The sequence below is a fragment of the Drosophila subobscura genome, chromosome O, assembly GCF_008121235.1.
Source record: "Drosophila subobscura isolate 14011-0131.10 chromosome O, UCBerk_Dsub_1.0, whole genome shotgun sequence".
NCBI classification, from domain to species: Eukaryota; Metazoa; Arthropoda; class Insecta; order Diptera; family Drosophilidae; genus Drosophila; species Drosophila subobscura.
Genome location: NC_048533.1, coordinates 21,830,081 through 21,854,064, shown reverse-complemented (window position 1 = coordinate 21,854,064; position 23,984 = coordinate 21,830,081). Strand labels below are relative to the sequence as shown.

Below are 23,984 nucleotides of genomic sequence, written 5' to 3'. Positions count from 1 at the left end.
GCCAGAGCAACAGCCTTATATACCAAATGGTACTTAATCTATATAAAATAAATGACTGCGGTGCTGTTCATTTATGATTGAAAATGTTGTTCGATTTATGTCATAAATTATATGGCCACCAGTAACAAACATATGTATGTATGTTTATATGTACATACATATGCATGAAAAGCGCACAACAAATGTTTTTCGGTAATTCCTTCTTTGTTTCTGTAGTCACAGCATCTACTTACATACAAACATACATAAGTATGTAAGCTTCTCTCTCTCGCTCTCTATCAGCCGGCTTTTTGCACTGCCGCCCGCTGTACACAAACAATGTTTTTTTTTACCGCAAAAGCTTACGCACGTTCTTTCGTTTCTCTGTGCCGCCTTCTTCGTTTCTACAGCAGCTCTCTCGCGCTCTTAAGCACCAGCTGCTCTAATGCTCTCTCTCTCTCCTATGGCTCTCTCTTGATATATTCTGATATTTAATAAAATCAAATTTAATATGCGCATTTGGCGATTTAAGAAGGTTAAAAAGGGCATGTTCCAAAACTATAATGAAATATTAAGTAACAAATATTTTGCTCGCTCTTTAAAGTTCACAAAAGCGTAACTAACAACAAGAAAAGAGAAAATATAATTTGGCAGCTGCCAAAGGGAACATTTATTATTGTTTGATTCGTATGCCCGTGAACACATTATGATTAAATAAATAAATACAATTGACAGTATGATAATATCATGCACGAGTCACTCTTAACTGGACTGCATATAGTTTTTTAACCACTGCACACCTTCCCAGTTCTCCGCCCAGCCGGGTGTGACCTCCTTGACCTTCGCGTACCACTTGGCCACATTCGGATACTGGCTGATGTCATAGTCCACCACTTCGAAGGTGGAGACAATGGCCAGAATGGAGATGTCGGCCACAGTCAGAGTAGGGCCCGCCACAAACTCATCCTCCTCCAGGAAGGTGTTCAGCAGCACAAAGGCCTTCTCCACTTTCTCCATTGCCTCTGCAGTGGGTGGCTTTTTGGTCACGATCTGCGGGAAGACGGCCTGATAGAAGCTTTGAAACAGGACGCCCATGTCGAAGTACAGGCGTTGGTTGATCAGAGCTCGCTGCTGGGGATCTGCGGGGTAGAGGGAGTCGTCCTCCTTGCCGTACTTCTCCACCAGATAAATGAGGATGGCGCGCGACTCCCAAAGCACGAATCCTTCGTCCACGATGGTGGGAATTGTGTGCTGAGGATTAAGCTTCACAAACTCGGGCTTCAGCTGTTCCCCCGCCAAGATGTTGCAGAACTTTGGATTAAGGTCCACACCCAATGCCTTGGCTATCATAATGACGGAGCGACAAGGCGCCGAGCCCTGGTGATAGTAGAAATCCATGACAACGCTTGTGGCAGCTGCTGGGAACGTTCTGCTACTAAACTGAATGACAAACAAACAACCAGCTTTTGTAGCAAAGCTTTCCAAGAGAGCTTTCCCGCTACATCTAAACATAGCTACGCGGTACCCGAAATCATATCGATCGGACTACTCGTACAGATACAACTTGCACTCGTATAGTCACTCCGATAATAACAAACATCAAAAGTGTCTGTTGCCACTTTAATATAATTTCCTGAATTATAGGAGGAACATATTTTACTCGCCCTTGCCACTGTCCACCTATGAATTTGCATTGTTGGGTTGTCAATCGCCGTTTAGTAATTAATTTGATGTTGATAAATGACCAACAAATTTCACAGATATTCTGCATTGTTTTGGTATATAAGGGAGTTGTTCTGATAGCCCTCAGGCAGTTCACTTTCCCAATCCCTACGAGTAACACGGAACAATCGCAATGCCCACGTTGGATCTTTACTACATGCCCAGCCCCGGTGCCAGTCGGGCTGTGGTCATGACTGCCAAGGCTGTCGGAGTGGACCTGAACAAAACGGTCGTGAATGTCATGGCACGGGAACAACTGAAACCAGAGTTCATCAAGATCAACCCACAACACATCATTCCCACCCTTGTTGACGATGGATTCGTCCTGTGGGAGTCGCGTGCCATTCTCATTTATCTGGCGGAGAAGTACGGCAAGGATGACTCTCTCTACCCCAAGGATCCTCAAAAGCGGGCTCTGGTCAACCAGCGTCTCTTCTTCGATTTGGCCACTCTGTACGACGGTTTCTCCAGCTACTACTACAAATTTCTGCACACTGGCAAGTTCGGTCCCCCAGAGGCCTTTAAGAAGCTCGAAACTGGATTTGAGTTACTCAACACCTTCCTGGAGGGACAAGTCTATGTGGCTGGCAGCAATCTCACCATTGCGGACATTTCCATTCTGTCTACTATCTCCACAGTCGAAGTGGTGGATTTCGACTTGGCAAAGTATCCGAATGTGGCCAAGTGGTACGCAAATGCCAAGAAAGTGACGCCCGGCTGGGAGGAGACCCTGCCAGACCTTCTAGCCATGAAACCCTTCCTACAGCCTTAGAAGGATTAAGAGCTTATATAATTGTTAGTTAATGTTTTTCAAATGAGTAAAATAAATATTTGTAACATATAAATTAATTGAAGGCATTGAAATTATGATAATTTTGTTCGCGGATACTTAATGTTGATTTAGGACGACATAAAATCGAAACTTGTAGTTTTCATCGATGATTAAAATTATTCAGCAGCGATGAACCATGTTGTTGGAAGTACACAAATAAATACATTATTTTTTCTCCAACCAACCTTTATGGGTTATTTTTGCATCTAAGATAAGGTGGGGACATTTAATAGAACGCTATCATATTTTTCCACTTACAATTTTTCCAATCAGTAAATTTGTAAACATTTTTCCACTCACAAAACTTATCTATATCTGATTTAATTCCATTTGAACGATCAGCCTTGATGCGTGGAAATAGTTCAAGCGTTTTTATGTGCAAACTGTTATAAAAAGCCTCAGAGCTCCTGTGAGTCAAGAGAGGATTTACTAGGCCATCTACCAGGCAGATAAGATAAGTAAAAGACCCACTCGTAAATGGTATAGAATTTGACCCAGAAATAAACCATTAAAGCATGAATATACATGAGTACTCTTAGCTGTTTTTAATTTACATAAATAATATACAATTGATTTCGAATTTACTTTGCCTTAGACGTCATTTCTTCGATAATTTTCTTCAGCTGCAGCAAGCCATCCCAGTTCTCATCCCAGCCGGGAGTCACCTTCTTGGCATTTGCGTACCACTTGTCCACATTCGGGTACTTCTTCAAATCGAATTCGACAATATCGAAGGTCGAGACTGTCGCCAGGATGGCAATGTCCGCAACGGTTAGCTGGCTGCCAGCCACATAGGTCTGTCCCTCCAGGAAGGTGTTGAGGAAATCGAAGGCGTTTTCCACCTTCTTCAGTGCCTCAGCATCGCCAGGTTTGCCGGTTTGGAAATATGGGTAATAGTACTTGGCAAAGGAATCGTACAGGGTGCTCAGATCGAAGTAGAGGCGCTGATTGACGACGGCACGCTTCTGGGGATCCTTGGGGTAGAGGGAGTCATCCTTGCCGTACTTCTCCACCAGGTAGGTGGCAATGACACGCGACTCCCAAATGGCGAAGCCGTTGTCCACCAGCGTGGGAATGGTGTGCTGTGGATTGATCTTGACGAATTCAGGAGCCAGTTGCTCCCCCTTCATGGTGTTCAGGAGCTTCTTGTTCAGCTCCACACCCAGTGACTTGGCTGTCATGATGACGGTACGGCAACCACTTCCACCCGGCATATAATAGAAATCCATGTTCAGATATTTATGTGTGTTTTTAACTGTTGCTCGCTGAAGAGGGAAAAGTAAACTGACTTGCGACTGGCAGACAAACCCTTATATATAGCAGAATTATGTACAATATTACTCATGTCAACGCGTTCGTTTGTTTTTTTGTTTGGCTGATATTCGCTCATAAGTACCCACCCGACGCTTCAATGAAAAAGTGCTCATCATGGTGATTATTCGTTGGTTTGTTGGGGAAAGCTTAGGGGGCATAGAAAATTACCCAAATGAGTACATTTCTTCTAGGCTTGTCGTGATTAGATGTAGATTTTTGAACATAGCAACTATTGGCCACTTTATGTGGTAGGACAACTAGCGCTAATTAACTGCAAAGTTCAGTATTTATTTAGGCAAACAGCAACGCAGCTGCACACAATAGAAATATAAGCATCAAGTGGTTTAAATGATATTCAGCAAAGCACACACTCTGCTCTCCTCACACCATACACGCCTATGTCTTTATGTTTTAGATAAAGCTTTTTAAGCTTCCAACGTTTCTCTTTCGCAGATTTGTGCTCTTCATTTTCGCATCTCTTGCACTCTCTTTCGTTTGGTTTGTTTCTTTGCATTTCCTTTCCTTTTTTGTTTGTGGCCGCGTACCTGTGACGCATATGTACATCTTGTTGAATGCTGTCCAACTGGTTCTCTTGGTCTGCTGTGACCTTTCTCTACATTTTACGCTACAATTTTGGGCCGGCTACAAACCAGTTAGTGGCGAACTTCCATTGTTTATGTTTTTTGTTTCACATGATTCAGCGTATTGTATTTCCCAATTCTATCCGAATGAGTAAGTTCTAGGGGTTTTGGGGTTTTACGTTTAAGTATGTATGTATAAACTATGTATACATATGTACATATATTTACATATGTACATAGTTTATGCCGTAGGTGTACGCACAACGAATTCCCTTTAGCAATTTCACAACTAAGAGTCGGATTATTCTGGAACTCAATTAAGAGAAATTAGTTTGCCGCAGTCGTCGAGTGACGTGTCGCTCCCTCGCGAAATATGTGTGCTGCCTCTTTAATGTTTTGTTATTGAATCTTTTTGCCGGTCATGCTGATGGATGATATTCCCGGTTACGAAAATGATAAGAGAGACTGTCCACCACCTATCCACCCCCAGCAAGTTATCGGGGAACGTTCTAGAGGTGGTGTCTGTCTTTGGAAAATAACATTTCATGAAATCCGAAGTGGGTGTACTCTACGGACAAAAAACAAATCTAGATTATGGCTCAATTATAGATTTAGAAACACATTTCCCAACTACATTAGCCTCTGCAAGGGGTAGAAAAGGTTTTGGGTCGGTTTTCCATTGATTTTTACTAAGCAACAATCTATTTTATTTATCTGTGATTATGTACTATAGCCACAACAATAGCCAAGGTCCCCAAAACATTTTACCTAAATGTAAAAATATGTACAACTAAGAGGCCATCACATTTTTCTCTTGTGGCCATTAATGGAATAATTACAGAATAATTTGAAACCAATGTGACTCTCTAATACAAAGTTTGCATGTCCCTTTGGCATACATATGACTAACGGGTGACTATCAATCGATAAGAGACTACGTGTTCGGAATGACTTTTAATTTGGACAACCCTCTAGTGGGTCTAACTAACTAGCCCAGTGGCATGAGTCACAGTCCATTCAATATCAAGGCTAAACGTTTGGCTAATTCCATTTTTGCATGATTTATTTATGCAGTAAACACCGACCCATGAGCATGTATTGGCTTGTGCATACATATATGGTAAAAGTACAGTAGGTACAGGCAAACCACTTTACTTGGGAATTTCTGCCAACTGTTGCTGGTTGGTGTGTTGCTGTGTGTGGCGGCTGTCAGAAATGAGTGTTTGCCAGCCGGCCGGCATATGGACTCTTATCTCGTTTGTTGTTTGCTTCGTGCTCAGTTTTTTTTTTGCCTTTTGTTTTTCACATTTTGTGCACTCGATAAAAGTGTTTATTTTCAAGCGAAAATTTGCATTTGTTCCACCGAACACAGATGTTTGCTCAACAGAACAGTAATAAATGAGATGAGAGAGAGATAAAAGAACCGCGCAAAGCAATGCTAAGAGAGAAAAGAGACAAAGAGAGAGGCGAAAAAGAAGAGCAAGAGCCACGTTCCGCTATGGGATCGGATCATTAGAAAGTTGCAGCTTTCTGTGGCAGCTGCAGGCAAAAGGAGGCAGCCACGCCTACGTAAATGCACAAACACCTAACAGGCACACATTCGTGCTCGTATGTCAAGCTCTTTTTATTCACTCAGCCAACGTTATACATTCATCAAATATACATACATATGTACATACATACATAAATACGTGTGTATGAGAGAATGTGTTGCGTGTGTATATAGCAGACACGAAAAACAACTTGCGGCTGTTTCTCTTTACGGTGACTCCCCACCCAGTCAACCCCCCGCAAACCCACCAATGAGACGACAAACAGCGCTGGTTTGCCGGCCTGGGCTCGCTCTCGTAGGCTATAAAAGCTGACTGCCTCCGCGAAGTGTGTTCAGAAAATTGTGAATTTTGGTACAGTGTGCTTCGGTGATTCTCCAACAAACAAACAACTGTAAGTTTCCATCCAATCCCACTATCTGTTTGTGTGTGTGTGTGTTAGTTCGAGTGGCAAAAAAAAAAATAAGGAACAATTTGCAAAAGAAATATGAAAACGAAGGAATTGTTGGAGCTTGGCTATGACTATTTATGACATCATCGTCATCAGTGTGCCCATGACTTCCATGGGAGTAATTTACCAAGTGAATTTTTATAATCGCCGACCAATTAATGCCTTGCCTTTGTCTGAAACTGAAATTATAGAGCGTGTCTACTGTAATTGCTGAATATCTTTTCGCTGTTCTTTTCGTTTCTGTTCTATTCTTTGCTGACCAGTTCTGTTTTGTGTGTTTTTTATTATAGGAAAAACATGGCTGATTTCTACTACTTGCCCGGCTCCTCGCCCTGCCGCTCGGTGATCATGACCGCCAAGGCCGTCGGTGTTGAGCTGAACAAGAAGCTGCTCAATCTGCAGGCCGGAGAGCATCTGAAGCCCGAGTTTGTGAAGATCAACCCGCAGCACACCATTCCCACTCTGGTGGACAACGGCTTCGCCCTGTGGGAGTCGCGCGCCATTCAGGTCTACCTGGTGGAGAAGTACGGCAAAACCGATTCTCTGTACCCCAAGTGCCCCAAGAAGCGCGCCGTGATCAACCAGCGTCTGTACTTCGATATGGGAACGCTGTACCAGAGCTTCGCCAACTACTACTACCCCCAGGTGTTCGCCAAGGCGCCCGCAGATCCCGAGGCATTCAAGAAGATCGAGACTGCCTTCGAGTTCCTGAACACCTTCCTGGAGGGACAGGAGTACGCTGCTGGCGACTCGCTCACCGTCGCCGACATTGCTCTGGTCGCCACTGTGTCCACCTTCGAGGTGGCCAAGTTCGACATCAAGAAGTACGCCAATGTGAATAAGTGGTACGAGAACGCCAAGAAGGTCACCCCCGGCTGGGATGAGAACTGGGCCGGCTGCCTGGAGTTCAAGAAATACTTTGAATAAGTTAAACCTAAACACCTGCCTGATATTCGAGTTTTTACACTACACATAAATATATTTGATCTAATATTTATTCACGTTACAAAACAATTCCAAATTGGAGTGTGTCCATTTGCAAATTGAAAATAATTTATTCGCATTAAATGAGTGTTCACTTTTTTGAATGCAACAAAACAACAACAAACGAGAAGGGACGTGGGAGACGCTTCTTACGTGTCACAACATTGATACCCGGTAGTCAGTACTACATCTGTACCTTAGCGGTTTTTTTGGTTAAATTTTCCATTTTTCCTTCATCTGTAATCTATGTACATCTACAACACTTCTCACGCCAACACAATCTTTTAGCTCGCCCCCCTCCCCTAGATCCACACACTGCAGAGTCACGGTAGAGGCAGAGGCAGAGGCCGCACACTGCGCGAAGCAGAGTGTGAAAGAGAGAATGTGCAAAAAACAAATACAAGCTGCGGGACGGGGTGGGTTTAGCCACTGGAAATTATTTCTTTTCTGTTTCTATATTCTGGCTATAATAATGATCCAATCGGATCCCAATTGGGAGATCTGATAGATATGGTCATTCCCTATAGAATGGCGTTGTTAGTTTTTTTATCTTTAAAATTGTAGGTTGGGGAGGTTTTTGCCCTTTTTGGGGATGGAAGGGGACGGGGCTCATTTTTGAAATACACTTGTAACAGTGTGAGCATACAGAAGTCTGGATGGTTGCTCTAGCTCTTATAGAATCTGAGATCCAGGCGCTCATAAGGACGGATGGACGGACGGACAGACAGACATGGCCCAATCAATTCGGCCATTGATGCTGATCAAGAATACATATATACTTTATGGGGTCGGAAACGTTTCCTTCTGTGCGTTACATACAACCGTTATTCCCCACAAATACAATATACCCTATTTACTATTCGAGTACCGGGTATAAAAACCTAAAAATATAATTTCCTATTTAGGAAGGGGAAGGAAGGGGACGGGGCTCATTTTGGAAATGCACTTGTAACAGTGTGAGCATACAGAAGTCTAGATGAAAAATTTGGTTGCTCTAGCTTTATAGTCTCTGAGTACTGGACGGACAGACGGATGGACAGGCAGACAGACATGGCTCAATCGACTCGGCTATTGATGCTGATCAAGAATTTAAATACTTTATGGGGTCGGAAACGTTTCCTTCTGTGCGTTACAAAAGTCCTTTATTCCCCACAAATACTCTATTTACTCTTCGAGTACCGGGTATAAAAATGTTCTTAATTGTGTATGTGTGCGCGTGTGTGTTTGTGGGTGTAGAGAAATGTAAATGCAAACAGTTACGGCTCTGTGGGCTTATCTCTCTTAAATTGCAAAAGGGCGTGTGCAAAAGCTTTCGTTTGCTATAAAAGCACTAGCAAATGCCGGCTATGGCACAGTTTGAATTGCGAGCGAGAGCGAGCAGGAAATCATCAATAAAGAAGATCAGCAGAGAACAACAAGTAAAGTGAAAAGAAAAACATAGTTCCCTTAGGAAAAAATAAATAAAAAATCTTACAGATTTCCACACCATTATGTTGGACTTTTACTACATGCTATACTCGGCACCCTGCCGTTCCATTCTTATGACTGCCAAGGCATTGGGTGTGGAGCTGAACAAAAAGAAGGTTGACCTTGACGCTGGCGAGCATCTGAAGCCGGAATTTCTCAAGATCAATCCGCTACACACGATTCCAACACTCGTGGATGGTGACTTTGCCGTGTGGGAGTCGAGGGCCATACTCATTTACTTGGTGGAGAAGTACGGCAAGGACGATTCGCTGTACCCCAAGGATCCCCAGCAAAAGGCTGTGGTCAATCAGCGCCTCTTCTTCGATTTGGGCATACTCTACCAGAGCTATATGGACTACTATTATCCGCAATTGTTTGACGAAGTCAAGAAGCCGGCAAATCCCGAAAACTTCAAGAAGATCGATGTGGCCTTTGGGCAGCTCAACACCTTATTGGAGGGGCAGCAGTATGCGGCAGCGAACAAGCTGACAATCGCTGATGTTGCACTCCTGGCAACCGTTTCCACGTTCGAGATTACGGAATATGATTTCAAAAAGTTCTCGAATGTGGTCCGCTGGTACGAGAATGCCAAGAAGGTCATCCCCGGCTGGAAGGAGAACTGGGAGGGTTGTGTGTACTACAAAGATTTGTATTTGTCGGATTTGTTGAAGAAGTAAGACATTTATATTGAGTTAGCAATAAAGTTGCATCAGGAGTATGTCAATGACTTCTCGAACATGATAAGCACGATTAGAACTGTTGTGAAATTGTCAAAGGTACACAACCTCAAACAATTTCTAGGAGCTGGGGTAGGTACACCGATGCGATAGGGTTATAGTGTAAGTATAAAAGATTTCCAGATAAGCAACCAGGCCACAAAATAACTAACAAATAACAAAAAAAAAAAAACACTTGAAAACAGTGTTGTTTTATGGTCCTAAGTTTTTCCTACTCTCAAGTTTTTTTCCTACTGGAATCAGTTTCAGTTTGAAAGTCATTTTTCCCTTTAATATTTTTGTTCTCTCTCTGTCTGTGATCAAACCGGTTTAATCGCCCAGCCAAAATATTTGTCAATTATCACTTCAACCTAATTGAACCATCAGCGAAATTGTATTTTTAGGTTTTTATACCCGGTACTCGAATAGTAAATAGGGTATATTGTATTTGTGGGGAATAACGGTTGTATGTAACGCACAGAAGGAAACGTTTCCGACCCCATAAAGTATATATATATTCTTGATCAGCATCAATAGCCGAGTTGATTGGGCCATGTCTGTCTGTCCGTCCGTCCGTCCGTCCTTATGAGCGCCTGGATCTCAGAGACTATAAGAGCTAGAGCCACCATCCAGGCTTCTGTATGCTCACACTGTTACAAGTGTATTTCAAAAATGAGCCCCGCCCCCTAGTGCCCCGCAAAAGGGCTCCCAAACCTAAAATTTTGAAGATAAAAGAAAACTAACAACGCCATTCCGTAGGGAATGACCATATCTATCAGATCACTAAATTGAGATTCGATTGGATCATTATTATAGCCACAATGAAAAAATTAATTTGCCACCCCGTCCCGCAGCTTATATTTGTTTTTTGCACATTCTCTCTTTCACACTCTGCTTCGCGCAGTGTGCGGCCTCTGCCTCTGCCGTACCTCTGCCTCGTCCTCTGCCGTACCTCTGCCTCGTCCTCTGCCGTGACTCTGCAGTGTTTGGCCCTGAGAGAGGGTGGCGAGCTAAAGGAGCGAGTTGGCGTGAGAAGTGCTGTAGATGTAGATGACAGATCAAGAAAAATTTTAAATAAAAAAAAAACCGTTAAGGTACAGATTTAGTACTGAGTACCGGCTATAAAAGTTGTGACGCGTAAGAAGCGTCTCACACGTCCCTTCTCGTTTGTTTTTCAATTTTTGTGTGTTTGCCTTTTGCATATAAAATACTGCCTTACCGCTGGAGCGATATTCAGTTTTTGAACGTGGCTGGCGGTTAATAGAGCTCCCGGCACACAATAGCAGCTACACAGCTAATTTCTCGTAAGTTCCATGGGGCGAATAAACATTTTTGTTTGGTTATTTTTTGCTTGCTCATCATGGGCTGTTATGTCATTGAATTCACGGAGTACTTTCGGCACAAAAGAAAGTGATTAACTATTCGTATTTGTCCGATTTGTTTGCTTATTTGTTTGTTTGTTTGAACGCACTTTCAGAACTTTTTCCATCACACAGAAATGGATTTATACTACAAACCCGGATCTGCGCCCTGCCGTTCAGTTCTTATGACCGCCAAGGCCCTTGGCGTGGAATTCGATAAGAAGATTTTTCTCAACACCCGTGGCGGGGATCAGTTCAAGCCGGAATATCTGAAGATCAATCCACAGCACACGATACCGACACTGAATGACAATGGCTTTGCCCTGTGGGAGTCGCGTGCCATTATGGTGTATCTCGTGGAGAAGCACGGACAGCATGACAAGCTCTTTCCCAAGGACACACAGAAACAGGCACTGATCAATCAGCGTCTGTACTTCGATATGGGAACGCTCTACAAGAGTTTAGCCGACTACTATTACCCGCAGATCTTCCTGAAGCAGGCGCCCAATGCGGAGTCCTACAAGAAAATCGAATCTGCCTTCGAGATCTTCAACGCGCTCCTCGAGGGACAAACCTATGCAGCTGGCGACTACAGCCTGGCTGATATTGCGCTCTTGGCCACTGTGTCCACCTTCGAGGTGGCCAAGTTCGACATCAAGAAGTACGCCAATGTGAACAAGTGGTACGAGAACGCCAAGAAGGTCACCCCCGGCTGGGATGAGAACTGGGCCGGCTGCCTGGAGTTCAAGAAATACTTTGAATAAGTTAAACCTAAACACCTGCCTGATATTCGAGTTTTTACACTACACATAAATATATTTCATCTAATATTTATTCACGTTACAAAACAATTCCAAATTGGAGTGTGTCCATTTGCAAATTGAAAATAATTTATTCGCATTAAATGAGTGTTACTTTTTTGAATGCAACAAAACAACAACTGAGAAATGTTCTTTATTGTGTGCGTGTGTGTGTGGGTGTCGAGAAATGCAATTGCGAACAGTTACGGCTCTCTGCGCGCTATCTCTCTTAAATTGCCAAATTCCGAGCTTTCGTTTGCTATAAAAGCTCAAGCAGATGCCGGCTATGGCACAGTTTGAATTCTAAGCGAGAGCCAGCAGGAAATCATCAATAAAGAAGACTCGCAAAACGAGAAAAAAAAGTAAAGTGGAAAGAAAAACATAGTTCCGATAGTAAAACATAAATCAAAAATCTTACAGATTTCTACACAATTATGTTGGACTTTTACTACATGTTGTACTCGTCACCCTGCCGTTCCATTCTTATGACTGCCAAGGCATTGGGTGTGGAGCTCAACAAAAAGAAGGTTGACCTGAACGCTGGCGAGCAACTAAAGCCGGAATTTATTAAGATTAATCCGCTGCACACGATTCCAACGCTCGTGGATGGTGACTTTGCCGTGTGGGAGTCGAGGGCCATACTCATTTACTTGGTGGAGAAGTACGGCAAGGACGATTCGCTGTACCCCAAGGATCCCCAGCAAAGGGCTGTGGTCAACCAACGCCTCTTCTTCGATTTGGGCACACTCTTCCAGAGCTATGTGTACTACTACTATCCGCAATGTTTTGAGGAAGTCAAGAAGCCGGCAGACCCCGAAAACTACAAGAAGATCGATGCGGCCTTTGGGCAGCTCAACACCCTATTGGAGGGGCAGCAGTATGCGGCAGCGAACAAGCTGACAATCGCTGATTTTGCGCTCGTGGCCACCGTTTCCACTTTCGAGGTCTCGGAATATGATTTCAGAAAGTTCTCGAATGTGGTCCGATGGTACGAGAATGCCAAGAAGGTCATGCCCGGCTGGAAGGAGAACTGGGAGGGTTGTCTCTACCTCAAAGATTTGCATTTGTCGGAAATGTTGAAGAAGTAAGACGTTTGTTTTGAGTTAGCAATAAAGTTGCATCAGGAATATGTCAATGACTTCCCAAACATGATAAGCACGATTGGAACTGTTGTGAAATTGTGAAAGGTACACAACCTCAAACAATTTCTATGGACTGGGGTAGGTACACCGATAAGATAGTGTTATAGAGTAAGTATAAAAGATTTCCAGATAAGCAGCCAGGGCACAAAAAAAACACTTGAAAACATTTCGGTGTTTAGACATGTTTTATGGCCTTAAGTTTTTCCATCTCTCAATTTTTTTTTCGGACTGGAATCAGTTTCAGTTTGAAAGTCATTTTTCCCTTTAATATTTTTGTTCTCTCTCTGTCTGTGATCAAACCGGTTTAATCGCCCAGCCAAAATATTTCTCAATTATCACCTCAACCTAATTGAACCATCAGCGAAATTATATTTTTAGGTTTTTTTTCAGTTTTTTTCACTTTTTGGTTATCTTCTTTGTGTGTTTGCCTTTTGCCTATAAAATACTGCCTAACCGCTGGAGCGATATTCAGTTTTTGAACGTGGCTGGCGGTTAATAGAGCTCCCGGCACACAATAGCAGCTACACAGCTAATTTCTCGTAAGTTCCATGGGGCGAATAAACATTTTTGTTTGGGTATTTTTTGCATGCTCATCATGAGCTGTTATGTCATTGAATTCACGGAGTACTTTCGGCACAAAAGAAAGTGATTAACTATTCGTATTTGTCCGATTTGTTTGCTTATTTGTTTGTTTGTTTGAACGCATTTTCAGAGCTTCTTTCATCACACAGAAATGGATTTCTACTACAGACCCGGATCTGCGCCCTGCCGTTCAGTTCTTATGACCGCCAAGGCCCTTGGCGTGGAATTCGATAAGAAGATTGTTGTCAACACGCGTGCCGGGGATCAGTTCAAGCCGGAATATCTGAAGATCAATCCACAGCACACGATACCGACACTGAATGACAATGGCTTTGCCCTGTGGGAGTCGCGTGCCATTATGGTGTATCTCGTGGAGAAGCACGGACAGGATGACAAGCTCTTTCCCAAGGACACACAGAAACAGGCACTGATCAATCAGCGTCTGTACTTCGATATGGGAACGCTCCACAAGAGCTTTGCCGACTACTACTACCCGCAGATCTTCCAGAAGCAGGCGCCCAATGCGGAGTCCTACAAGAAAATCGAATCTGCCTTCGAGATCTTCAACGCGCTCCTCGAGGGACAAAGCTATGCAGCTGGCGACTACAGCCTGGCTGACATTGCGCTCTTGGCCACTGTGTCCACCTTCGATGTGGCGGGCTTCAACTACAAGCGGTACTCCAATGTGGCCAAGTGGTACGAGCAGGTCAAGGAGGTCACGCCCGGCTGGGTCATCAATTGGACTGGTTGCCTGGAGTTCCGCAAATACTTTGACAACTGATTGGGTTCGGTTTATTGCACTTGGTTCTTAGGAATAAACATCTAAGCTAAACTTAACTAGACTAAAGATTGCACTTGGTTTACGTATCAACTAGAAGAGCGAATTCGATTTGCTGAACTCGAGCGGTCGCTGAAAGGACTGCTCCAGGTTGTGCAGCCGCTGCTCCAGATCGTTCATGGAGTTGCGCAGCGCATGGCCACGCGGGCGCAGCGAGATCTGTGGCGAGCTCTGCATCAGGTCATCCTTGACGCCGGAGAACGAGTGTCGCACACAGGAGCGCTTCTCGAAGCGTGTGTTCTGATAGTGGGGATTGTGCTGCTGCTGCTGCGAATGGTGATGCTGGCGATGCTCACAGCTCCCGGTGCGACAATTGTGCGCCACCAGCGGTTCATCGGTCTTCAGGGAATCCTCGTAGGTGTCGCTGAAACAGCGACAGGATCGATTCAATGATCGAGAGTTTATTTTTACTGCGCCACTCACCTGCTGTCCGTGTTGGGCAACTGTTGCTGCTGTCGTAGCTCTAGGTGGGCCTTGGCATGTCTGGGACAAAGTACTTCGGGATTATTGAGGCGCTTCGAGCCGCCGCTGTGCTGAAACGAGTCCGGCGAGGTTTCGTACAGCTCGCGGCTGCTCAGGAACTCCACACCCGAGTCCTGGCCCGTCGAGTGCAGCGAGAACAGCGACGTTTCATAGTTGTTTCTGCAATTTGAGAGCAAAAAGGTGTTGGTTATGGGTTGACCCAGTCATGTCTTGGTGCATTCTCCACTCACAAATTGTTCACTGGCTGACAGGCATTATATTTGAGCACAAATGGAGTGCTGCCTGTGCCAATGTTGGCATCGGTGGCTGCTGCGGCTGCTGCTGCTGCCGCTGCCTTGGCAATGGACTTGGGCAGCGGCACATCAATATATTCTCGCTGTCGCTGCTGCCTGAGGATGAGAGGAGTTTGCTCGATTCATAGATAGAATGGAAACCCGTTTGGGGCTGCTTACTCGTTCAGGTACTGATGATGCTGCTGCTGCGTGGCCAGAGCCTGTTGCTGGTGATGATGATGCAACTGCTGCTCCAGTTTCTCCGTTGCCGTCGCCGTCGACTGTGTCTGCGCCGAGGAGCACACCGACTCGGGCATGAAGGCGCTCGTTGGCCGCTGCCCGCTGCTGCCCTTGCTGCAGCGCTGCGTGTGTCGCTGCGGACGTTGGCGTCGCTGCTTCTGGCCACGGGCAGAGGAGCCAATGCCGGCTATGGTGTATGTGAGGCCGGCATCCGAGGCAGCAAAGTCGCGCTGTGACCAGAGGCGGCTGCAGAGAGACATTCGATTTAGAGTGGCAATCATTGCCATTTGAGTTGCAGTTGTCAACGCAGCTTCTGCCTCATCTAATTGCCTCATGTTGCCTGCTTTGGTTGTTGTGTTTGTTGTTTTTTACCGTTATAATTTAATCGGAAAGGAGAGGCCTGGGGGACAGTGAAGCCGGTTTGCCAAGCATCAACAAGAGCCCCAACAGAGCAACAACAACCAAAGCAGAGCCACATGAAATTGCAATCATCTAAAGATTTATTGCAAGCATTAAAAATGCCTCAAGCTTAAGGCTACTCCTAGTTACTACAGACTATAGACTATGGCTAACACTGGATGCATCTTGGGAGCAGTCTTTTGATTCTTTACCGTTTCTGGCGCATGCACAGATAGCAGCAGGCGGAGAACAGTGCCCCCAGTGTGATCAAAACCAGCAGCAAGACGGTCACAAATTCCAGTCCACCCATGAAACTGGCTGCGGTGGCGTGGGTGGGTCGTGCCGCCTGCCCAAACTCGGCCAATTCGATAATGCGCGGCATTGACTTGCTGCCATCGACTTTCTGCTGCTGCAGCTGCAGTGCATCCAGCTGTAGGCCCGCCAAGGAGCTGCAAGCACGCAGAGAGAACATCAATGTGGTATAAATTTGTGAGCTTTAATGCGGTTATTGGTTGGGGGAAAGAGTGGGAGGGAGACTTACTCCTGCAGCTGTTCCATTTCGACAATGGCATTTGTGTGGGGATCAACGGCGTAAATGTAGGCATTGGTGCTGTAGAAGAAACAGTTAAAAACGATCAACGATAAGCTGACAAAGTGGATTCGATTTGGGGAAGCCAAGCTCTAAGATCGCAGTCTTTTCTTGGTAATTATTGCATCTCTATTTGCATATTTTTAACAAGTATTTTCTGCGGTTACTTAGCTGCTTGTCAACGAAGCTTCGGCTGCCGTTTGCAAGCTCATTTCATGCACACAATTACAAACTCTGCACAGAACACCAAACTGATTCATGTGCTTTGAGCTTTCCGGCTATGTTTGTCTCTTTCTGCCCTGTGTATGATCAAAGCTGCAGGCAAAATGCTGCAGCGTGTAAAAAAAACATGCAGCCACACATATTCCCATGAAAGCTTCACGTGCTCTCCGATGCACCGTTTACAAGCGGCTTTAGCACAGTTCTCTCTGCATAGGCAAAGCCACGCGAAGCTTTTACGCTGTGTGCCGACTTCGCTGCCAAATGCCTTTTTCTATGCACAAAGAATACGATACGACGTTGCCAAACTTCTGCTTTAGTCAAATAAAAACCGTAATTGTACTTACGCTGGCTCCAGTGCATTCGCGTGTGGCTCCAGCAATCTCACACGCACATCCCTGCCAATTGCTGAGCTTAGCGCCTCCATGAGACCCTCAATGCGACGCTCCACCTCCACGGGTTTGCCTGCGACCACCAGACGCACCTGCTTCGACTCATCGATGATGTAGACAAAAACATTGACAATGCCGCTGCGCCCATCGTCGGCGCCCAGGCGATCGGTGGCCTTCACATCGAAGCCATACAGATGCTCATCGCGTGGCAGATCGCCCAGCAGCCGTATATTGCCGGTCGTCTCATCGATGCCAAAGAGACGCGTCGGCTCGTTCAGCAGACGGTAGCGTATCTCCGAATTGAGACCCTCATCTGCGTCGCTGGCTTGCACGCGGGTCACTGGATAGCCAAAGCTCGCGCTCTGCGGCAACACTGCCACAATGGGCTGCCCGTTGGCACGGAAACGCGGCGCATTGTCATTCTCATCGGTGATGTGCACCAGGATGCGGCACTCGTTGAGCGACAGTCCTTCGATGCGCTCATCCACCACGGGGTAGGAGACGCGGGCAAAGTTGCGCGCCTCCCTGCTGAGGCGATCCGCGCGTATCCTCAGCTGATAGCGGGAAATGTGCTCCCGATCGAAGGACTTCAGTGCGTAGAGCAGCATATTCTTGGCATCATACTCGAAGGGGGGATGTGCATCAGTCTCGTCCAGGCCCTCCTCCAGCCACAGCGACCAGCGGTAGTGCTCCGAATTGAGTCCCGCACTGAGATTCAGACGCATCACCTCCAGCGGCGCCTCATTGTTCTCGGCCAGCTTCACCTCGTAGTAGGCGTGCTGGAAGATGCTCACATTGGCGGGTGGCTCGGGCTTGGGCGTTGGCTTCGGTGGATCGGTCACCGCCTGACCCTGCAGATTGACAATCACCACAGCGGTGGCCGAGAGCGAGGGGCTGCCCACATCCGAGGCAATCACAGAGACATTCAGGTGCTCGTAATCGTTGTAGCCGTTGATGCGGGACACCGTGCTGATGGTGCCATCCCGCGAGTCGATTTGGAAGAGCGGCTGCACACCCTCCTGGTGCCGCATGGAGTACAGCACCAGCCCGTTGCCATTGCCCACATTGTCCTTGTCGATGGCCGTCAGTTGCCGCACAAAGGTGCCCGGCTGTGTGCTGCGATCCAGATACGCCTTGTAGACGGGCAGCATGAGCGTGCGATCCGCCACATTTGGCCAGTACTTCACGGCCTTGGTCTGGTCATCGTAGCCAATGAACTCGGGCCGATTGTCGTTGATGTCCAGCACATTCACCTCCACATCCACGCTGCTGGACAGGCGCTGCAGCACCGTCGCCGCATTGTCGGTGGCCACCACCTGGAAGCTGTACTTGTCGCGCAGCTCCCGGTCCAGCTGCCCGTTGATCTTCAGCACCCCCGAGGCGGGCTTGATGGCAAAGGGCAGCGTGAGGTCGCTCAGGCTGTACGTGATGTTGGCATTCTCGCCGTAGTCCATGTCAATGGCCATCAGCTGGCCCAGCACACTGTCCTTGTAGTCGCCCTCGGGGGTGTCGAAGCTGTACCAGGACTTCCTGAATGTCGGCGCGTGGTTGTTCACGTCCATGACGGTGAAGCGCAGGCAGGTGGTGTCCTTGAGGCCATCGATGTCGGTCACGCTCAGATTCAGCCAGATTTCAATGTTGGCCGCCAGCGGAAAGTTCACCGACAGCTCCCCGCTCAGCTTGTCCATCGTGAAGTGCCGCACACCCTGCACCCTGAGCAGCGGCATGCCCGGCGAGCGCTCCACCTGCTCCCCCAGCAGCTCGTAGTGGAGCTGCGCATTGCGGCCAAAGTCCTCATCGCTGGCACTCAGCTGCAGCAGTTTCGCCCCAATGGGCGTGTCCTCGTAGATGGCAAAGAGCGGACACTTGTTGGGCAGGGCACGCACCATGCGACGACGCGACTTGGCTCGGCCCACCACCCCAATCCCGACTGGAGCTGCCACTGCCCGCTCCCTGTCCATGTGCAGCCGCGGGGAGCCAGGAATGTGATAGGGCGGCGGGGCCAGCATCATGGCAGCTGTGGCCTGAGGCGCGGCCATGCCGCTGGAGCTCTCCACAAAGTAAATCTCCATGTCCGTCGTGTACTCGCGTATCTCCAGGCGCGAGTCCTTGAACACCGAAATGCGCTCAAAGATGGGCGCATTGTCGTTGACATCCGCCACGAGTACAGTCAGATGGGCATAGCCCGACAACCCGCCGCTGTCCGCGGCAATCAGCTTCAGGTTGTACAGCTGCTGCTTCTCCCGGTCCAGGCCGCGCTTGCCCGTGTAGCTGATGCGGAAGTAGGGGCCGGAGCTCAGCTTGAAGTTGGACTGCATGAAGGTGGTGTGCAGCTCCTGGTACTTGAACTCATCGTTCCACTGGTCCGTGAGGTTGAAGATATTAAATGCGCCCGTGGTGGGTGGCAGCTTGTGCTGGCTGCTGTTCCCCGCGCTGCCGTTCACGTACTCAATGCTGAACTCCTCGCTGTACTCGCCCTGCAGCTGCACACGGAACTCCGCATTGGCGCCCTCGTCAGCGTCCTGTATGTGTATGGCATGGTTCATGGACAGCTCCGTGCCCGCGGCACAATTCTCGTTGATCAGACCCACATAGGTCAAGGCATTGAACTTGGGCGCATTGTCGTTGACATCGTCCACCTTGATGTTCACCTGGTAGATGCCGGCGCCGCTCACCAGACCCGTGCTGTACTCCACAATCACCGTCAGCTCGTAGCTGGGTTGTTGCTCTCGATCGAGTCCAATCAGCGTGAGCAGCGTGCCATCCTCCGTGATGGAGATCTTGTTCACCACCTCCTGCTGGTTGGCAATGATGTAGCGCAGCTTCACATTGGAGTCACCCACGAGGCGACGCGGCAGCCGCCGCTTGGTCTTCGAGCTGCGACTGCGGCTGCGATTGCGACTGCGGAAGCGGCTGCCCATGGTCAGGTTGCCCACATCCGAGGGCAGCTCGCGGTAGCTGCCCAGCTCGTTGTTCACCAGATTTATGCCATTCTTGTACAGCAGCTGGCCAATGATGCCGCCCACAACATTCTCCTCCACGTGGAAATTGATGATGTTCATGTTGATCTCTCTGCAGGAGAAGGAGGAGACAGATTAGCGCCAGCGTTGAGGCTGTTGCCCGTGGTGTTACTCACTCTATGACAGGTCGCAGCGGCACCTTCTGCTCGGGTTTGTGTACAATGTGTATCGTCAGATTGGTGATGAGCACGCCCTCATCGCTGAGCTCCGCTGCGGTGGGTGCCGCTGCTGTGGTCAGCCCCGAGGAGCTGCGTGACATGACCAAGGACTGCGTGGAGTTGGCAAAGAGCTGGCAAAGAAAACGTAAGGAAAAGCTATACAGGACACAGCTTAAAGTGAACTCACATAATTCGCCACCGCTTCGAAGTTGTAAACTTTTCTGCTAAACTCGGACAACTCTCTTATGACAGTGATGATGCCCGAACGCTCCTCGATGGCAAAGGGCACACCCTCCGAGTAGGTGTGCAGCAGATCGTACATAATCTCATCCTCGCCCTCGTAGATCAGCGAAGTGCGCACCTGCCCCACCGAGGTGCCCAGCGGTGTGCTGGCGCCCACCCAGAACTCGTACGGAGCGCCCACAAAATCTATGGCCTGATCATCGATCGTGGCATAAACTTCAATGGTGATGACGGCCAGCGAGAAGCGTCGCTCCGAGGGATTGGTGGGCTGATCACTGGCCTCCACGAACACGGCAATCCTTCCGCGTCGGAGTGGTCCACCCACGAAGATGGTTCCGTTCTTGTTGTCCAGCCGGAAAGGGATGTAGCCGCTGCCCTTGGGACGCTGCAGCTCGTACAGCAGCTGCCCGTTGGGTCCATCGTCCGGATCGTTGGCTGCCACCTGGCCGATGACATAACCCGTGGGCGCTGTTATGGGCACCTTGAACTCGTACAAATTTCCGTGCTCGAACTTGGGCGTGTTGTCGTTCGTGTCCAGCAGCGTAATCTCCACCTGCACGCGACTCGGGCCCGGCTTCTTGAGGTGCTTGTCATCCAGGTACGAGGGATTGCGCTCCAGAGCCTCCACATTCAGCTGAATCGATCGGCGCTGCTCACGATCGAGCAGTCGATCATCCCGGACCGTGATCCAGCCCGTGCGTGAGTCAATGCGAAAGGCGCCCGTGGCCTCCTTGGTCTCCACGAGATTGTACAGAAACTCCGAGTTCTCGCCCTGATCCCGATCGATGGCATTCACCTGCAGCACACTGAAGCCCGTGGGCAGGTTCTCCACAATGGAAATGTTGTAGAAATCGGCCTCAAACTCGGGCACATTGTCGTTCAGATCGAGGACTTCCACTTCGATGCTGCAAATGGAGAATAATCAATCATTTCTGACTGCCAGAAGCCCTCAGAGATTTCCCACTCACCGCGCCAGAGCCTTCTTCAGAGGATTATCCTTCTGCCGCGCCTCCAGCTGCAGCACGAAGGTGTTGCCCGGCAAACTCTCCTCCTCCAGATCGATCTCCTTCTGCAGATACATCACCCCGTTGTGGGGATTGACGCGGAACAGCTGCCGCTCATTGCCCGATATGATCTCATAGACGAGCGTCGCATTCAGCGAGTCCTGGTCGAAGGCCATGATGGGTGGGGCAAAGTACAGGGGAATGCGCACGGGCACACCCGTCATCGGGTGGAACTCGTTGATCCTTGTGCGATAGACGCCCTCGGTGAACTTGGGCGGCAGGTCGTCCACGTCGCGCACATTGATCGTGATGGTGGTGTTGGCCTGGTTGGCGGGTGTGCCACGATCCCAGGCGAAAATTGGCAGCTTAAACTGCCGAATGCCGCTGTCAAAATCCAGCTCTCGCTTGAGGATGAGCAGCGGTCGGTGGGGACTCTTGAGCGCAAAGTACGGACTGCCATCGCCGGACAGCTGCTCCGGCACGGTGGACATGCTGAAGTGCACCTCCGAGTTGGGGGTATTCGGCTTATCGCGATCGAACGCTTGCACACCCTCAAACACGATGCTCTCCACGGACGTGTTCTCATCGACATCCACGACGTAGGGCACATTGAGGAACTCCGGGGCATTGTCATTCACATCCTCGATGTACACCGTGATGGACAGGTAGCTGCCCTCCTCCAGCTTGTCCTGCTTGCCGGCGCAGAGTATGCGAAACTTGAGCAGATTCCGCGGCACATCCCGATCCACGAGTCGCTCCAGCGAACGGGCCAGACTAACCACCAGCGTGGTGGCATTGTGCTCCGTCAGATTGAAGTACTTGTGATCGCCGCTGGCATCGGCGCCCTTGAGCGCTGCCGTGGCGCGCGGATAGGCCTGCACGCGGAGTATCTCCTTGCCCACTTGGGCATCTTCGCGCAGTCGAATGAAGCGGACACCTTCGCTTTCCGCCGACACACCGTCGACCGTGTGAAAGGCACAACTGCCGGAGCTGCCTAAAGTGGAGCAAGAGCGAAGACCGTCAGAGATTGGACAGAGGAAAAAAAGTAAAAACTAAAAAGGAAACAGCAACAACGTTGACAAATTGTTGGTGCTGTGGGTTTGGGCATGCAAATTTGCATCACGCTGAGAACCAAAAACGGAACAACAATTGGGAAATCGCCACAAGGCGGCGGCGGCGACGTGCGAAGCGAAGCGTGGGGCGGGGCGGGGCGGGGCGGGGCAGGGAGAACTGGCGCCAAACCGAAAAACTTTCTACGTTTTGTCGCGTGGCCCATTCCGCAGCGATTTTCATGTGCAGTTGCAACACTTTTCCACATGCATTCAAGTGTCTGCCCCGTCTGCCCCGTCGCGGTGCTGGCGCTGATTGCCAGGCAGCTCTTTGCAAATTATTTGCTGCCTGCCGTTCCCACCCTCATGACATAATTAAGACCTTTTTTTTGTGCTGTTTGCTGCCTGCCAAAGGCAACCAAATGCGTACCAAGTGACAAGGGGCTGTCCCTGTCGTCCGTCCGTCTCCCTGGCTTACTGACTGACTGACTGACTCTGCCTGGCTTGCTGACATTTCTCCACTTTAGTTTTCTTTCTTTCAGTTTTTTTCGGTGCATCCACTACGCTGGAAAATTATCATTGTTGGCTGCAGTCTGCAGTGAAATCTTCTTCATCTGTTGAGGCTGTCGCAGGCCCCTTGTAGGCCTTTGCTTGTTTATTGTTTTATTTGCGGCTTGGTCTTATTCCATTTTTTGTTGCTGCCGCTGCTGCTGCTTATTGCAGTTGTAATTTGAGTTCGCAATTTCTATTATTTACTTGCAGTTTCTGGCCCACTGCGGTGAGAACTGCTGGCTGCAGGGTTTTCCCTCAGATACTTAGACATGATATGAAGCTCTGATGCCGCCATGGCATTCCATCAAGCAGAATCAGACAAGCCGATGCAGATGCAGCTGCAGATATTGTATGCCAGAATATTAATTTTGAGTGTGTGCATATTTTAGGCTGTACTTTTATTGCATTAATTAGAACACGAATAAAATCCTGCATCCGGCACTGTGTGCACATTTAAAAATTGAATTTCGTTTAGAAAATATTTCTATGTCTGCTCATAATCCAATTTTGAAGTCTTAAAGCAGTTTCTAAGACAAATTTCCAGTCTAATTTTTATGTTCAATTGTGTTAAATATAATACTGAGTTATCATTAGTTGGTTAGTTACTTTTTAGTTACTTTATAACTGCTGCCCTTTAGTTTTTAGTCGAGCTGTAAGCCTCCCTCTCTAGTAACCCTTTCGGGTTCGAGCAATCGTTTATTTTGTATTCCAAGAACCAAAGTAAGGGCCGCTATGTCCTCTAATATCTTTCATAAATATGCTCAATCACTGTATATTCAGCTTATTGATTGTAGCTTTTCTAAATGAACTTCTTTTGTTTTTTAAGATTTTTCTTAAGATGCCTAAACCCAGCACTAAAATGCACAACAGATTTTATGTGTGTGTTGTCTAAAGTCATAAAAAGAAGATGAACTGCAAATGTAACGGAATCTCATCGGGTTTCCAATTCCAACATTCCAAGCTCTCCAAAAAGGTATCACTTGTTCCATTTGGAAGCCCAGAAATGTCTCAAAAGGAGTTCAGCTGCGCCACTACCACGATTTCC

At 47.9% G+C, this 23,984-nt stretch overlaps 7 protein-coding genes across 9 annotated transcripts; 5 read left to right on the top strand and 2 right to left on the bottom strand.

Annotated features, from left to right (window-relative positions):
* Positions 1 to 726: 726 nt before the first annotated feature.
* LOC117898607 lies at positions 727 to 21,995 on the bottom strand. Its single transcript, XM_034808157.1, has 3 exons — positions 21,990 to 21,995; positions 3,131 to 3,788; positions 727 to 1,411 (listed from the first exon to the last, which is right to left on the bottom strand). Exons 2-3 carry the CDS (start codon positions 3,760 to 3,762, stop codon positions 742 to 744), a joined length of 1,302 nt encoding a protein of 433 aa, XP_034664048.1. The 5' UTR covers positions 3,763 to 3,788; positions 21,990 to 21,995; the 3' UTR covers positions 727 to 741.
* Positions 1,788 to 2,528, top strand: LOC117898597 (glutathione S-transferase D5-like). The gene has a single exon (XM_034808144.1). The coding sequence runs from the start codon at positions 1,835 to 1,837 to the stop codon at positions 2,471 to 2,473; it is 639 nt and encodes a 212-aa protein (XP_034664035.1). The 5' UTR covers positions 1,788 to 1,834; the 3' UTR covers positions 2,474 to 2,528.
* LOC117898600 (glutathione S-transferase 1-1) lies at positions 6,245 to 7,522 on the top strand. 2 transcript variants are annotated; one of them, XM_034808149.1, is made up of 3 exons: positions 6,327 to 6,376; positions 6,431 to 6,442; positions 6,727 to 7,522. In XM_034808149.1, exon 3 carries the CDS (start codon positions 6,727 to 6,729, stop codon positions 7,354 to 7,356), a length of 630 nt encoding a protein of 209 aa, XP_034664040.1. In that variant the 5' UTR covers positions 6,327 to 6,376; positions 6,431 to 6,442; the 3' UTR covers positions 7,357 to 7,522. The 2 variants fall into 2 exon arrangements, with proteins under 2 accessions (XP_034664039.1, XP_034664040.1); XM_034808148.1 differs by lacking the exon at positions 6,431 to 6,442 and having other exon boundaries at positions 6,245 to 6,372; positions 6,720 to 7,522.
* LOC117899193 (glutathione S-transferase T2-like) lies at positions 8,735 to 11,858 on the top strand. The gene is made up of 4 exons (XM_034809056.1): positions 8,735 to 8,831; positions 8,890 to 9,553; positions 9,635 to 9,689; positions 11,074 to 11,858. The coding sequence occupies exons 2-4, from the start codon at positions 8,904 to 8,906 to the stop codon at positions 11,719 to 11,721; spliced, it is 1,353 nt and encodes a 450-aa protein (XP_034664947.1). The 5' UTR covers positions 8,735 to 8,831; positions 8,890 to 8,903; the 3' UTR covers positions 11,722 to 11,858.
* Positions 11,974 to 12,904, top strand: LOC117898595 (glutathione S-transferase 1-1-like). 2 transcript variants are annotated; one of them, XM_034808142.1, is made up of 2 exons: positions 11,974 to 12,119; positions 12,178 to 12,904. In XM_034808142.1, the coding sequence occupies exon 2, from the start codon at positions 12,192 to 12,194 to the stop codon at positions 12,843 to 12,845; it is 654 nt and encodes a 217-aa protein (XP_034664033.1). In that variant the 5' UTR covers positions 11,974 to 12,119; positions 12,178 to 12,191; the 3' UTR covers positions 12,846 to 12,904. The 2 variants fall into 2 exon arrangements, with proteins under 2 accessions (XP_034664033.1, XP_034664034.1); XM_034808143.1 differs by having other exon boundaries at positions 12,058 to 12,124.
* Positions 13,591 to 14,323, top strand: LOC117898601 (glutathione S-transferase 1-1-like). Its single transcript, XM_034808150.1, has one exon. It carries the CDS (start codon positions 13,633 to 13,635, stop codon positions 14,260 to 14,262), a length of 630 nt encoding a protein of 209 aa, XP_034664041.1. The 5' UTR covers positions 13,591 to 13,632; the 3' UTR covers positions 14,263 to 14,323.
* Positions 14,263 to 22,901, bottom strand: LOC117899192 (cadherin-89D). Its single transcript, XM_034809054.1, has 11 exons — positions 22,866 to 22,901; positions 21,303 to 22,390; positions 20,279 to 21,239; positions 20,050 to 20,222; positions 16,869 to 19,985; positions 16,255 to 16,323; positions 15,926 to 16,162; positions 15,255 to 15,560; positions 15,033 to 15,191; positions 14,743 to 14,961; positions 14,263 to 14,683 (listed from the first exon to the last, which is right to left on the bottom strand). The coding sequence occupies exons 1-11, from the start codon at positions 22,899 to 22,901 to the stop codon at positions 14,353 to 14,355; spliced, it is 6,696 nt and encodes a 2,231-aa protein (XP_034664945.1). The 3' UTR covers positions 14,263 to 14,352.
* Positions 22,902 to 23,984: the final 1,083 nt, after the last annotated feature.